This window comes from Marmota marmota, unplaced genomic scaffold (genome assembly GCF_001458135.2).
Source record: "Marmota marmota marmota unplaced genomic scaffold, marMar, whole genome shotgun sequence".
NCBI lineage: Eukaryota > Metazoa > Chordata > Mammalia > Rodentia > Sciuridae > Marmota > Marmota marmota.
This window is the reverse complement of record NW_026000185.1, coordinates 9,340,460-9,356,992: the sequence shown is the minus strand read 5'-3', so window position 1 is coordinate 9,356,992 and position 16,533 is coordinate 9,340,460. Positions and strand designations below refer to the sequence as shown.

At 43.0% G+C, this 16,533-nt stretch overlaps 1 protein-coding gene across 1 annotated transcript in view; it reads left to right on the top strand.

The window, feature by feature from the left end:
* The window catches only part of Cpped1 (calcineurin like phosphoesterase domain containing 1), a 98,735-nt gene extending 86,421 nt beyond the window's left edge, over nucleotides 1–12,314 (top strand). Inside the window, exon 4 of the mRNA XM_015491070.2 lies at nucleotides 10,068–12,314. Within this exon, the coding sequence (XP_015346556.1) occupies nucleotides 10,068–10,294 (227 nt within the window). The 3' untranslated portion in view covers nucleotides 10,295–12,314. The remainder of the gene's footprint in view (nucleotides 1–10,067) is intronic.
* The last annotated feature ends 4,219 nt before the right edge of the window (nucleotides 12,315–16,533 follow it).

Genomic DNA, 16,533 nt, shown 5'->3' with positions numbered 1-16,533 from the left:
AGGGCGGGCGTGTACTTCTGAGTCAGCCTGATCCCAACACACATCCTATCTATGTGACCTTGTAAGGCACCTAACCTCTCTGTTCGTCATGCCTTCATCCATGTCGTGGGGATAATTTCTTCATTGAGGGGTCCTCATGAGGCTTAAGTGAGATATTGCACATGCCAAGTGCTCAGCTCATCAGAGATGTTCAGCAAATAAAGCACTTTGAAATTGTGTTGTCCCTTTCTGTATCTGTTATGCAGAGTTCTTTCCATCACTACCGGGCTTCAGACCTTGAGGGGTTTGTTTTGTTGTTTGGGGGAATTTTTTTTGTGTGTGTGCCAGGGACTGACTGCAGGGGCTCTTAATCACTGAGCCATATCCCAGCCCAACTTTGAGCTCTTGACTGCTAGGAAAGGTGGGTCTCGCTGCACTTTACTCACCCTGGCACCAGAAAGGGGTTCAACACTGAAGACACAGCCTCCTGCCTTCCCCAGAGAACCTGGAAGGGCCCCTCCTCCCTGCACACTCCTAGCCCCAGGCAGTGGGGCTCCAGGAAAGGCACATAGCAGGGAGACTCTGATGAGAGTGGTTACGCTGAGATGTAGAGCCCCAGATGGTGAAGAACCCCCCCTAATGGGGCCGAATCGGGCTTAGCCAGATCTCATGTTGGCGGCCTGTGCCTCCCAAAACTGAGATCACCCGCCACTCCCTTGCCTCATGGCCATTGCTGGCGGCTGGCCAGGATTGCCTCATGCCTACCCCCTGGCTCCCTGCTGAGCAGACAGACTCCTCTCCACAGTATTTATACCCACTTTCTATAGGGTCACATCCAAACTCTCTTTTTCTTTCTCTTTAAATGAGTCACATTCTTTTTCCTTACAACTGAGGCGGAATAAATGAGTGCAACTAATGATTTACAACACAATTTTCACTTCTGTAGCTGGCAATGTGAAGATACATAACATTTCCATAAATGTGTACTCATGCTGGATAAAAATAAAAGGTGTCCAATTAGAACTTGCTTACATTTTTCAGGCCCAAGTCAGTTTTTCACATCAGAATTCTACTAAGCAAATTTCTGATATTAGAATAATAAATTATACAGAGATGATATCCCAATCCTCTGACTGGTTTGAAGTGAGTTTGAATCAGGGTGGCTTAAAAATGGCTTTTTGGTATCTTCCTGACATGATACCATGAAGAAATAAATATGAAGCTGATGCCATAGAAAGCCATCCCCTGCGGACACAGCAGCTGTCTTTGCAGGAAATTCTTCTGGCAGTAATTTAAGATGTTTGTCATCTCCTTACAGCAGTTCATAATTCAAAGACAATCTATCTGTAATACTCAATTACGGAACCACAGAGGCGTGTCGGCCACAGATGACCGATCAACAGCCCAAATGGAAATTTTGCTCAACTGCTGAAAACACCACTAAAATCCATCCCTGTCAGGGAGGCCACGATTGATTAACACATTCCGGACTTCATTTGGTCATGAATCAGTGCTTCTCTCTCAGAGGCTGGTAGGAAGCTGAGGTGGGTGAAACGTCCTAACAAAGCGAGGTCCCTGTGCCTGGAAGTCACAGGAGTGTAACCTGGACAAGAGCCTGCATGTTGCAGAGCTCAGAGCCAGGCTGGACCTGGGCCCTACTCCAGCAGTGAGAAGCTGGCCCTGCCCTGCCTGAGAAGCCTCCTGGGGGGGAAGATGGGTTGTCAGCATGTTCCTGCTCCCCTATAGACCTCTGCCACCCTTGAGAGGCATTGTCATTATTCATCTAATAGACAGGAAACAGTAGCTCTCAAGGTGAGAGATGTATCCAAGGTCCCAAAACAGAACAGAGCCTGAGTCTGCACTGCCAGTCAAGAGCAAGGCTTCCGACATCCTGGTGCCCAAGTTCTGAGCTAGCTATGTGGCTTCATGTTGGTTTCTGAGCTTCTGTGGGCCTCAGTTTTCTCACCTAAATAGTACAGATACGAGCCCTGAGACCAAGGTCCATTGGAAGGATGCAGTGGGATGAAGGCTGGAAAGGATTTCATGTCCTGCATGACACGGGATATGGCTGCTGCTCTGCTCCATCCAGGCCCACTCGTGGTCTGCTCTGCCTTGGTACCTGACCATAAGGAGTAATGGAGGCCAGACAAGAACATGTTCAGGTTAAAAACTCCTGGGCTTTCTAGAAGGTTAGAGATAGACCCAGAAACTCCTATCACCAGATACTGGTTCCAACCCAAGAAGCAGCTCCTTCACTCCCCCATGCAAAATTGTGTTTATACTAGACCAGCCAGGAACATGCCAGAACCTTGAAAGTAGCACCAGAGTCCAGGAGAATGGGTGTATCAATCTTCCAACTTTTGAGACCAATTTCAGCCTTCAGCCTGACCATTCCTTTGTAAACCTGTCACATGTTCATTGCTTGATTTCTCATTCAGGACCCAAAATGTTAGTTCCTTATTGTAGAAAGGAGAAATCTCTTCTGTGAAGAGGCAGAAGGATCTGAATACCTGTGGTACGTACTAGCAACTTGACCCAGCCCTCCTCAGGCATGCTTGCTACTCTGAGGATCCTCATCTGGTCATATTGTCTGTGTCTTAGGACTTAACAATAAGTTGTGAGCCTAAAAGGAAGAGGGCAGGGCATGTTCTTGCAGAGGAGTGCAGCAGTCCAAGATCCAGGGAGCTCTGCCCTGACCATTTTTGGCCACCCGACCAGTTACCTCTAATGCTCCATCTCTATCAGTGCCAGTGAACATGAAATTAAAATGAGTTTTTGACATTAATTCCTGCTAATGTGCACTTATTTCAAAATTGCCAGGCATTCTTTCCAAAATAGTGCAGTTTACAACTATGAGTTAGGCATAAAGAGACAAATTTCATAAGCATAATTTAGCATACAAAAAAATTACTAATGCTAAGTGTTTTCCATCCAGCCACAGCTCCCCAGGGCAAGTGTCATCTCACTCCCACTGGGGCCTCAGACAACACAGGCCTGAGGCTTTGACACCCCAGAAAGACTACCAAGGAAGCAGTCATTTACACACACACACACACACACACACACACACACCCTGTGCAATCAGGAGCTGTTCTCCTTCTGTGGCAGGGACTCAGCAGACACCCAGCCCAGCAGTTCCAGCTGCGCTTTTGAACCACCCAGCTCTGGCCCTAGTGTGATGTGCCTGCATGACCCCTTTCCTTGGTTCCTCGGGCTGCCCCATCTTGTTCATGTCTCCTCGATGTTTTGCTCCTGCTCATTGATCAACTTGTGATCACAGTAAGCATTACAGTAATAAAGGCAGAGAGTGGTACCCCTTGCTGGGCTCGCCTGTCCCACTGGAGGCACAGATGCATGCCTGCACCCTCTTCCATAGACATTGTCTTTATTTTGCAAACATAGGAACACTTTTTTTTTTTTGCAGCTTGCTATTCATACATAATATCATTGGTGCCTTGCAATGCCAGTGCATGTAAATCTATCTCTTTCCTTATCTGAAGTTTTGCTTTCCACAGTTTTTAGTTACTGTGGTAAACTGCAGTCTGAATTATGAAATGGAAAATTCTAGGAATAAACAATTTATAAGTTTTAATTTCCTGCCGTCCTGAGTAGCATGATGAAATCTTGTCTGGCACTGTTCTGCTCTGTCCCAATCTGGATGTGAATTGTCCCTTTTTCCAGTATCCACACTACATATGCCACCCAGACATTAGTCATTTAGTGGATTTCTTGGCTGTAAGCTCAACTGTTATGCTACTGTAGTGCTTATGTTCAGGTAACCCTTGTGCAAGGATGCAAAGGGGGCACCAGGACATAAAACATGGAAGGACAAATGGTGGCTCTGGCACTACATGGCAGCGCTGCTGGGCATGTGGGAAAAAACCTATTGTGTATACAGCTCAGTTTCAGGTACCCACTGGGGGTCTTGGGATTCACCCCCTCGAGTAAGAGGGGACTGTGAGCATTCAGCGGTATCCCCTAAGTGAGCTGCACAGACAGTGGATGTTGTCTTGTTTATGCCCACGGACCTGACACACACCTCGGGGCTCTTCTCGAGGAATGTCTGAAGAATAAATTGCCACTGAGGTGACTTTGCTGGGTGAAGGGGAGATTGTAAAATGTGAAGCGGTGTTGCCACCTTGCCCCCTGGAGTGGGTTGCGGTCTAGTAAGTGTAGACAGCCCTTCTCTCCACCCTGGCTGTTTCAAGTAGGGAAACTGAGTTACCTTCCTCTGCACCTGCAGGGTTGCACCTCAGCGCCACACATCTACACCTGCCTGCAGGAGAGGTTCCCGGCCTTGCTAAATGGCAAACATGGCTGCAGCCCCAACAACTCTGTTTCAGGTCTCCCGATTCCTACCGCAGAGCAAGGGCTGCAAGCCGCTCAGCATACTTGCCTCACGCCCTTTTCTCTTTCTCCTCTCACTCTCCTTTTTTCTCCTTCCTTTCTCCCTGGTCTCTTTGTCTTTTTTTTTTTTTTTTTAAACCAGCGTTCTCAATCTCTTATCTGCTTTCTTGTTCCACAGAGTGGAACTTGTGAAAATTCTTCCAATCCTGAATTAGAAAAAGAACATGAGAAAAAAACTAAGGACATCCGTTTATGGACTTGAGTTAATGTCTTCCATGTTGATTCGTTCACTGGAAAGCATGCACCACCCTAGCACAAGATATTCATAAATGGGGAGACAGGGTGGGAGAGAGATTGGGATTTTCTGTGTTATCTCTGTAACTTTCATGTAACTCTGAAGTTGTTCTATTTTTCAATTTTAATTTTTAAAAGCCTGGATAAATTACATTTGGTCATCATGTCTCCTTAGGCTTCTGCTGGCATGGTTTCTCAGACTTCCTTGTATTTGATGGTGACTCTGATGGTTTGGAGGAGGACCCTGTTGGTTTGGTTTGGTCAGATGTTTCACAGGATGTCTATCTTCTGGAATTTTCTGTTTCTGGTGACTTGAGTGGAGTGGTGGGCTTACAGGAAGAGGACCCAGAGGTGGAGTGCCACTTCATCACAGCCTTGCTGGAGTGCACAGAACCCCCGTGAGCTGTGCTGCGGGTGTCGTCTAGCTTCTCCACCATGGGTACTTTTTTTTAACCCCCTCTTTGTACTTTGTGAAAGGAAGTCAGCACATAGCCCACTCCAAAGGGGTGAGGAGCTAGGCTTTCCTCCCAGAGTGAGGAGTATCTACATAAAACATTTGCCTTTCCATATGGGAAATTTGTTCTTCTTTCTCCCACTTATTTATTCAGTCATTCATGTCAGCATGGACTTGTGGAATTTTTTAATACTTTGGGTTGTAATTTAATACTAATGTATTTTGTTGCTCAAATTGTTAAGCCTAGACTTGAGGCTCCTTCACGGATTGCTGTGTCCCTTTGACACACCCCAGCATTGTGGGGTGTGAGTCTTGAGCACTTCCTTGCTAATGGCAGTGCAAGATGCCTGGCTCATCTCACATGTTTCCTGCCCTGGTCCTGTCAGGGGTCCAGAGTTCTTTTTATTGGGGAATGGTTATAGTAGCCAGGATCTGTGTACTAAGTATGCTCATTGCCCTGTGTCCTTACTTCCCACAGTCTCAGTAGACAGCAAGGAAGTGGATCCTGGATCCTGGCCTGAGTTTATATGTGGTAAGCCATTCTTATAGACCGTGGCCGCCATTAGAAGATGGCGCCGGCTTCCACTGTGGCCTGTGATAAACAACTCCTTTTATGGAGAGTTGGCGCGCAATCCCTTATCACCCTATGAGAGAGATCCACGTGGCGGCTTGGGATTGGGATGCGGGGGGCTTTATTAAGCTGTGCTTGGGTGTGTCGGGGGCGGGCGCTAGAAGATGATACATGACTCAAGGCCTGAATAAACTGCTGAAAGAAGAATCCTGTGTCGTGTTTTCCCTTGCCGGCGAGGGGTCGCGACATTTATATACTTCTATAAATGTTTCTGTGTGCAGCCATCTGCATTGATTTCAGGCAAACGTGAATTTATACTGATGTTTCCAGCTCTAATCCATAACCACGTGGATCATTTTAGCCTCCTCTCCCATAAATTTTTTCTGCATTTTTTATTGAGCTATAATCCATATGCTATAAAATTTATCCTTTAAATTCAGTGGTTTTAGTACATTCACAAGGTTATGTAACCATCACCACTCTCTAATTGCAGGCCATTTTTACAATTTCATAAAGAAACTCTATACTCATTAGCAGTCATTCCCCACTGCCTCCACTTCTGGCAGCAGTGATCTAATTACTGCCTCTGTACGTTTGCCTATTCCGGACCTTTCATTTACATGGGACCATGTATTTTGTGGCCTTTTATGTCTGGCTTCTTTCACTTAGCATGATGTTTCCAAGGTTTCTCCTTGGAAACAGGAGGCATCAGGCATTGTAGCAGACATCAGTACTTCATCTCTTTTGATAGCTAAATACTCTCCCATTGTATAGGCAGATCACTTGTTTATCCATCGTCATTTAGTGGGCATGTGGTCTGCTTCCACTTTTTAGGTATTATGAACACTGCTGCTATAAACTTATGTACAAATTTTTGCATAAATGTATTTTCTCATTTCTCTTGGGTCCATACCTAGGAGTGAAACACTGGATTGTGGCAACTGTATACTTCATATTTTGAGGAATTGCCAGAGTGTTTTCCACAATTGCTGTGCCATCTTACGTTCCCACCAGCATTTTACAAGGGTTCAAATTTCTCCAAAGCCATGTGAATACTTGCTTTCTATCGGTTTTATTATAGGCATCCTAATGGATATAAAGTGGTTATCTCATTGTGGTTGTGATTTCCTTATTAAGTATCTCGAGTGTCTTTTCTTGTGCCTATTGGCCATTTGTATATTTTTTTTTTAGAGAAATGTCTGTTCACATCCTCTGCCCATTTGTTAATTGGATTGTCTTTGTAGCATTAAAGTTGCAAGACTTTTTCATATTTTCTGGATATTAGACCCTTATGATTTGCAAATAGTTTCTCCTATTCCTTGATCGTCTTTTCTTCCTTTCTCCCTTTCCTTGGTAATGTATTTTGAATTACAAAAATTTTTAATTTTGACAAAAATGTAGCATATTTACTAATTTACCAATTTAGCCAATTTACCTAGTGTGCTAATTTGGTTGCTTATGCACAAATATTTTTTTAAGAATATGACTATACATTTTTTTCTAACATACTACCAAGTTATTCAGTATTTTCTAACAAAGATGATCCTTTATACCTTTAATTTTCCTTTGAACTTTCAATCTTGACCATGTTGTTTGAGTTTTTAATTTCACTTTTAATAGTAAATAAATAGGGATTTTTTTAAAATCAGTAGTTAATTCAGTTTGCCAAAATATTTTATTAGAATTAACTCCTTGTGTTTTAATACTTCATCCTTTCCTTTGCTGAAATAGATCTCTTAATAATTCTTTTAGTGATGATTTGGGAGTATTAAACTCTTAGTCTTTATATTTATAAACATATCCTTATTTTGCCCTCAGACTTAAATGATAGTTAAGCTAGGTATGAAATTTTAGGTTCATAGTTATTTGCCCTGAGCAATTTGAAGGTATTATTCCTTGATTCTGTCATTGCCGAGGTATCTACTCTCTAACTGCCATTCCTATGTAATATTTTCACCATAATATCTTCTTAAGGTTTTTCTTTTTTCTCTTTGATATACCATAATTTTACTACATTACATGTCAATATGAAATAATTTTTATGTCTCCTACCTAGTACTTTTTATCTGAGGACCCACATGTTCCTCCCTTCTGGAAAATTCTCCGGTATTATTTTTTAAAATTCTTCTCACTGTTATTTCCTCCTTTCCCTTTTTCCAATTCCTCTTAATCATCTGTTGGTACCTCATTCCTTTCCTCACGTTCTTTGAACAGCTTCTTCATATTGCTTGTGTCTGGGTCTCTCTGTTGTCTTCTAGCTCATTTTCCCCATTCTCCATTTTGGTTCACTAATTTTCCCCTTTGACTAGTGTCCAATCTGTAATTTATCCCATTTATTGAGGGTTGTTTTTATTTAAATTTTTAATGGATATCTCTTATGTCCACCATTTTAAAAATTTTATTGCCTATTGTTTTCATTCAGTTTTTCCTGTTTTGTTTCATAACATTTTCTTTTTATGGATATTAGTCCTTCATTAAGGATTCTTGGATATCAACATATTGATTTTAAATACTTTCCAGACAGATTCATGTAGTTAATTTCATTTGAAGTTCGTGATGGAAGAGTTTATGGACTGTCTTGTTTAGCAAGAGATTGCTTCACAGGTGATAGAATGTTTTATTGCAGGTTTAATTTGAAGACTAGATATTCTTTTGTTGCTGTTGTTGTTGTTTTTGGTTTTGTTTGTTTGTTTTTCTCTCATTCTCTCTTGACTAACATCTCCGTGTCTGGGGTTTTGGTCACATTCTCCTGACCCCTTCCCAGAACAGGCCTCATAATGGAAGTGGAGTAATATCAGGGACACATGGGTCCGTTCCTAGATGTGAATCTGTGTCTGTCCTTCCTCAGGTGGTGAGGAGCCCTGGCGAAATGGTGTGCTGCAGTCACTTCCTGCCAGCTTGTTAGAACCAATTGTTAATTTTATATGTGGGAGGGGGATTGAACCTGGGGCATCACCCATGCTAACATGTGTTCCGCCACCAAGCTACACCCCCAGTCCCATGATTATTAGAGCTTAAGGGATTTTGCAAACTGGTTGTTAAACAGCTTTTAATTTAAGAGTAAATTATTTAACTTCTCCATTAAATTACAGTTAGCCCTCTGTACTTAACCAACCACAGATCAAAAAATAGTTTTTGGAAAATTACATCTATACAGAACATATACAGATTTGTCTCTTGTCATTCTCCTACAAACAATACAGTATGACTATTTACATAACATTTACACTGTACTAGGTGTTACATGTTATCAGGAGATGCTTTAAACTATGCAGGATGTGCGTTGATTAAACAAAGACACCATGCGGCTCCATGTGAGGGACTCGAGCATCCTGGATACTGGTATCCCTGGGGGATCCTGAACCAAGCCCCCATGGATATTGAGAGATACTTGTAGGTTAAAAGGCAAAGGTCATAAATACTCAGAATTCATCATACACTCTAGTTCTTTTGCTACTACGACTTGTCTCCACTGCCAGGGTGGTTTACAGCTTCTGCAGCTGTGTGGTGGAGACACTGTAATGGTGCGATGCTGAGCATCCGTCCCTCCCCACCCCAGTTCAGTGACATCGAGTTGGCAACCCGACAACCTTGACTGGAGTATTTACACTGGAAATTCTCAGACCTGGCTAACAGGTCTCCCCACTCAAACAGCTTCTGAGCACTGCCCAGCATGCCACTGCCCCATCCCTGAGTGGCCGGTCCTTCCATCTCCTGTAAGCAGAGCTCCCCCACCAGCCCGTGTCAAGCAAAGGCCTGTGTCATTCCCCTTCTCAAGAAGGTGCTTTCCGCCTCTGACCTTCAAGAGCTTAATTCCAGCCACATTTTTGTCTCACTCATACTTGCCTTTTTGTACGGATATTTACTGTGTTACTGAGCCTACTCATGTCCTTTGGTTTTCTTGGGTTTCATCTATCATGGCTGTAAGTTTGGAGAGGAGGAGGGACATCAAATATTGAGTGTGTTCTGCTCTCTTGAATAGAACATGATAAACATTTTCTGAAGTTTTCGTTATCTTTGCAGTGCCAGGCATTGAAACCAGGCCTCACACGCGCTGGGCAATGCGCTCCACTAAGCTCCCAGCCTGTCAGCACTGTGGCTGTGCACGCATGGCCACTGTCATGGGGATATCAACTTGGGTTTTCTTCTCTCCTTTGTCTCTTCCCAAAGTCACTCACCTTATCTTTCTTCTCTCATCATGTTCATTCTTGTCCTAGTTACAATAAACTTAATAATACATTGTTTGTATGAATTATCCTTGAAAATATTCTGGAGGTCACATAGGCTATTTCCTTAATTACACACAAAATAATGTTATGCATTTAATGTAACAATGTTCACAGAATAACACACTGGCGCCCCCCCACCCATGACCCACATGGGAATCCTGGGCCCCCTAATGTCCTGTTTCCTTCCTTGCAGGTGTCAGAGCTGTGTTCTCAGGACACTACCACAGGAATGCCGGGGGCACCTACAAGAACCTGGACATGGTGGTATCATCTGCCATTGGATGCCAGCTGGGCAAAGACACCCATGGGCTCCGAGTCGTGGTTGTCACCGCTGAGAAAATTGTTCACCGATACTACAGTTTAGATGAGCTGAATGAGAAAGGAATAGAAGACGATCTCATGGAGCTGATGAAGCAGTAGTGAGCCTCCCTTGGTGGTCTGTCCACCTTACTCTTCTATAATATTTTGATTTTGTTTTGTTTTTACCAGAATCAGCAGCAGCACATAAGTCAGCCCCTGTGGGAATGTAGAAGTGGACCAGGCAGGGTTGTGAATTTACATCCTTTGGCATAAACCAGAGAGCGGGAGCCCATCCTAAATTATATTAAAATAGAGCTGCCTTCTGTTGAAAAGGAGAGAGGGAGCCTGGAAATAATTTTTAGTAATTATGACATTAGACTGTCTCTGGCTGTTTGTGTAAGCTCTCCTAATGGTGTATTTCTCAGCTCTGCTTTTGAATTAGATTGTTTCTGGCAGTGCCTGATCAATGTTTACCTATTGACCTCAGTCCCAACTTGGTATTCACATGTGATCTTTGATAATTCCTTGAACAAACTGCATCTGATTATATTAAATTGTGGTCATGACTCCCCAAAATGCTAGGCAAAGCAAAGGTCATCTCCTTCCCTTCCTGGCAAAACTAATAGCTGTTTTGTCTCATATTACAAGCCATGGAGAGTTATTTTAACAATGAATCGAGTACCCCTTCTCACTGTTAAATTCTAAGACTTCTGGTATTGCTGACAGTAGAACTAGAATACAGTCAGCACACATCAGGACTTGAGTTGGCCTCCCTGGTGGCTCCAGAAGTCACCTTTGCACATACATTGCCATTTACGAAACTCATCCAAAAGACGAGCACCAAGGCATGTGAGGTCATCCACAGCTCCTTGTGTTCCTCCACATTCGCACTCGGTGCTGCAGTGGGTCTGCAGATGGGTGTTTCGTGAGACCGGAATGCCCCGCAATTAATGAACCTCTTAATTGCATCTGCCTCAACAGAAAAATTGATGCAAAGATCTCAGAAGAAACAAACCAGAAATTCTGGTGGGGCCAAAACAGTGTGTCCAGCCACACCACATTGACACTGACTTCGATTCGGTGCACCAGGCAAGTACCCTTGACCAAAGAGCCAGGGTACCTAAAATGAGCATCCTTTTCACATAATCTGCTCTGCTGCATCTTTGCACTACTCCTGGCCACTGTGTACTTTCACCCACATATTCTTTCTCAGCAGTTGTCCTTGTAGACACATAGCCAGGTACTCCAAGTTCTGCCAGGGAACTTTTATAGTATTCTGCAATAGCATTTAACAGTCCTGAACTGACTTTAAAAACTGACTGGTTACAAATGAACTGCAAAGTCCATTAAATTAAAAAACTTTCCTGTTAAAAAGTTTTAGTCAATGTAGCAAAACTGTGAGAAATTAAATAGAAAGATAATTGAATATGTAAATTCATAAGGAACAAAAGACGAGAAGTTAATTATACCACACGTTGGTGACACACCATAGCTCATTGTTATGCAGCACAAGAAAATTGAAAAATGTTCAAAACTAGAATGCTGTTGTAGTGTTTTGCTGCGTTCTTGTTTTGTGTTCATTTTTCTTTACGACAGAAGTGGATAGAAGGTCAGAAGGTGAGTTCAACCTGGGACATAACTAGTAAGCCACTTGTTTGAGACCTGGGACCTGGGGACTCTTAGACTACAAACACAGGGGGCTTTGACTCCCCAGGAAAAATGGGAAGAGTCTGATCACAATGGACTGTAGTCTTGTTCTCCGTCCTGTTCCATGTGCTGAATGGGGGAGATGTAAAGTAATGGGCAATGATGTAAAGTAATGGACGTGCAGCTTGGTAAATCCCCATCCCCAAAATTGGATAAGTAGAAGAACTGGTTCACAACACTCCAAGCATATATGCTAAGTAAGAGGAGTACTGTGAAATTCCCCACTATCTTTCAAGTTATGAGACCACGAGTCCCACAGTGGTGAGACGTTCATCATGAAGTCAGGAAGTATCCCCATGGGTGCACATGTGTCCACATATCAGATAATTCATTGTCAATTCACTTGGAATATAAAAATGAAGGAAGAACTGTGGGAGAAGAAAAAAACAGATGCTTTATCCTGTGAAAAATAATAAAAGGCTTGACGAGCATGTGTGCTGTTGTTCTGAGTGTTTATGTGTTTAGGGGGCTTTGGTTCAAAAGGGTGGAGCGTGTGGCCCAGGCCACCAGCTCAGCAGTGGGAACAGAAGGACCAGAATGCAAACAGTCCACCTCTGCAGCCCATGCTCCTTCACTACCCTCTCCTTGGAGAATGTTTTTCACAGCCGAGCGGTTGGCACCTGCTCAAACGTACCACACACCACTGTGTTCAGGACCCTGACCACCTTTCCTGGGCAAGAATCCAGCGTCAGCTGGAGGCCTGGGATTTCACACTGGGATCTGCAGAGCTCAGACCAGGCCCAGAAGCCCTTCTCCGGTTACACCAGATTAGGGCGGCAGAACCTGAACAAGGAACGGATGGTTCCAGGCAGAGAATTTGGCCAAAGGGGACAGAAGTGAACCATCATGGGTCACAGGGCATAGCGCCCTCCACAGTGGCAAGTGCTCTATCCAGCAAAGCTTCATTTCTCACTCTGGTTTGGATATGAATGTGGTTTGTCCCCAAAAGGTTCATGGTTGTAAGCTTGACTTCCAGTCTGGGGACGTGAAGAGATTGAGACCTTTAAAAGGTGGGGCCTAGTGGGAGTCCCTAGGTCATTGGGGATGTGCCTTGGGAATACTGTAGTGCTCCCTCATCACTCCCTGGTTTCCTGTCTCACCATGTGATCTTGCCCTCGCCTTTGCTCTGGCTATTGGGATGCCATCTGCCACAAGGGCTTCACCAGAGTTAAGCTGATGTCACCAGGCTGATGCCTGTGCCATGCCTTTGAATCCCCAGAACTGTTAGCCAATAAACCTCTTTTTTTAATAAAGCACCTAGCCTCAGGTATTCCCCTATGATGATAGAAACAGACTAATACACCCTTTGTGTATAGTTCCCATGTCATGTAAGAAACACCAGCTCTCTCCCACTTCTAGTGAATCACATTAATTGTAAAAAAAACAAAGGGCTGCTAAAAGGGGAAGGCTTATTTAAGGTGATCTCAAATTGGATTTTTGAGACTCAGAAGAGTGAGTTTGTGAATGAGGGTAGAGTGATGACCATCTAACTGCATTTACTTTATTATTTTTTTAATTTTTATTATTATTTTTTGGTACTGAGGATTGAACTGAGGAGCACTTTACCACTGAGCCACATTCCCCAGCCCTTTTTTATTTTTCATTTTGAGACAGGGTCTTGCTAAGTTGCTTAGGGTCTCACTAAGGTGCTGAGGCTGGCCTTGAACTGAAATCCTCCTGCCTCAGCCTCCTGAGTCGCTGGGACTACAAGTATGCACAAGCACACCCAACTACATTTGCTTTTTACAGATAAATTCAACTTTTCTGTCATGTTTCTCCTAAGGTTGGGGAAAAGAGGGTTGTGAAATCTAGTAAATTGTAAACAGCAAGTGGAACACTTTATCCTATCTTGTGATTTCTTGTGATTTTCCATATTATGAGATTGTCAGGCACTGACAGAAAGTGCCTGAATAGATGAATATGAGCATTTTCCTCATATACCTGTAAAAGATGCTGAGATGTATGCAACTGTGGAAACCATATAAACAATAATAGAGTTTAATATTATAGCCCGCATTCTAACACAAAGTCTTTGGAGAAAAGATAACCAAAACATCGGGTACATTTACTTGAGCTCTTTATTGATTCTACAAGTAGTGTTTCACACAGTTCTATACAGTCTCAAAATTAACTAGCAATATTGTATTGGAAGGGTTAGTAATAAATCGTCAAGGCACATTCTATTAAAAGCTTTCTGTAACAGACACCAGGGATTACTTATTCAGATAACCTTAACAGTTTTGGTTGTATATGGAAGAGATAGTATTTGACAGGTAGTATTTCTGTACAACTTCATAAAATACTGTCTTATGCCACTGCAGAGCTCTGTGTGTGTGTGTGTGTGTGTGTGTAAAAATGGGGAATCCTTTCTCATAATGACTTAGAGCATTTTTATAGAAAATACTGACTAAATTATTTTTTCTCCAATTGATTTTCACTTCCTTTTTTTTAAAAAGCATTATTAATTTCATACACACAAATACATACAAATTTGATTTTTCCCTTAGTTTTTTTTTCTATGTAAATAAACTTGATTGAATAATAATGCTACCCTTCGTTATTCTGTTCTGACAGTTGTCTTTAACTAAAGTGAGCCTCTTTATTTTGGGGAGTTCTGCACCACACTGAGAACAGAGTCCTTGCTGTGACTCACAGGCCCCACTCATGCAGCCACCTGCGCACCTCCCAGACGCCATCTCCTGCCACCTTTGCGGCCTCTGCACCTGCTACTTCCTCTAATGGGCCCTGGCTTCTCATCACCATGTTGATCCCAGCTCAAGGTCACCCTTTCCCACACCACCCAGCCAGAGTTCTGCCACTGGTCCCCGGGCATCACATGCCCATCTCCTTGTCTATTTTCTTCATAGCACGTCCACTAAGAAAGGTGCTTGTGTTGTGATCTTTAAAGGTAACCTTGACCAGGATGCGAGCTCTGGTCACCAGGGACCAAGTCTGTGTCATTTGCCTCTGTGTTCCCAATGCCTAGCCCATGCCTGAGGGCAGAGAAGGGCTGCCACAAAACACTGGGCAAAGATGGTAGAATAAGGTGACTAGAGCTGTGTGACGTGGAGTCACATCCAGTTATCAACAGGAGCCCTCAGTCTTGGGGATGTAGGACTGGAGACTGGACCATGTTCCTAAGCTGTGTATACATACAGAGTGCTCCTTATCTAAAATGCTTGGCCCACAGTGTTCCAGAGTTCAGATCTCTGTTGGATTTTAGAATATTTGCATAGACTTTCCTGGTTGATCATCCCTAATCCAAAAGCCAAACTGTAGAGTTTTGAATTTTGGAGCATTAAGAATTTGGGGTTTTGAGATTTGGGATGCCTAACCTATAGTTCTTTGGGAATTGTCATCAAAGTTAGGTATTTTAATAGGTCAATAAATTCTTAATAGCATTGCTATCTTTGATTCTCTGTTCACTGTGGTGAAATTGGAGAAATAAACAAATATCCTTGACTCCTAATAATCCTAAGCCTGGTTCGCTGAATGAGTGCTGTGAGCCAGAAAAGCAGGAGAGCCAGAGACGAGGCTGACTCCAGAGTAAAGGTGACAGGGAGCTCGGAAGAGAGTGAGGATGTATTTTGGGGGTGCTGCCCAGAGAAATTACACGGGTGAATAAAGTTCTTGGGGAAATTAGCACTGCCAGAGACCTGCAGACAGCGCCGTGAGGCAGAGTGTTAGGGAGCGTCTCGTTCAGGCAGAAGAGGAGAAAAGATGAAGTCACAGAAGTGAAGGAGAATCTGGAAACGTCAAGTGGGAGCAGCTCAGCAAAGAGGTAAAGGAATCGGCTCCATCTGCAGTTTGGTCCCCAGAGCCAATCCTTAAAAAACAAATGCCAAATGTCTTCTTTGATATAAAGAGAGCAACTAAGAACAGAACAGGGAGGAAGAGCATGAGGAAAAGATTAACATTAAACAAAGACGAGTGGGGGGAGAGAAAGGGAGAGAGAAGGGAAAGCATATGGAAATGGTAGGAGACCCTCAATGTTACACAAAATTACATATAAGAGGTTGTGAGGGGAAAGGTGGGGGGAACAAGGGAGAGAATTGAACAACAGCAGATGAGGTAGAGAGCGAAGATGGGAGGGGAGGGGAGGGTGGATAGTAGGGGATAGGAAAAATAGCAGAATACAACAGTCACTAATATGCCATTATGTAAAAATGTGAGTGTGTAACCGATGAGATTCTTCAATTTGTATTTGGGGTAAAAATGGGAGTTCATAACCCAATTGAGTCAAATGTATGAAAGATGATATGTCATGAGCTTTGTAATGTTTTGAACAACCAATAAAAAAAAAAAAAGGAAACGGATGTACAAATTGTAGATGCATTGTAGATGCATACAGGACACCGAGCATACAAAATCACAGTAGACCAACGCCAAGACACATTGTTATGAAGATATCCAATATACAGAACAAAGAGAAAATATTAAAAGCTACAGGAGAAAGGAGGCAGATTATATTCAGGGGTAAACCAATAAGGTTAACAACGGATTTTACATCACAGACACTGAAAGCGAGAAGATCCTGGAACAACCTATTTCAAACACTGAAAGACAATGGATGCCAACCAAGAATTTTGTATCCAGCAAAATTAAGCTTCAGGTATGACAACAAAATAAAAATCTTTCATGATAAACAAAAG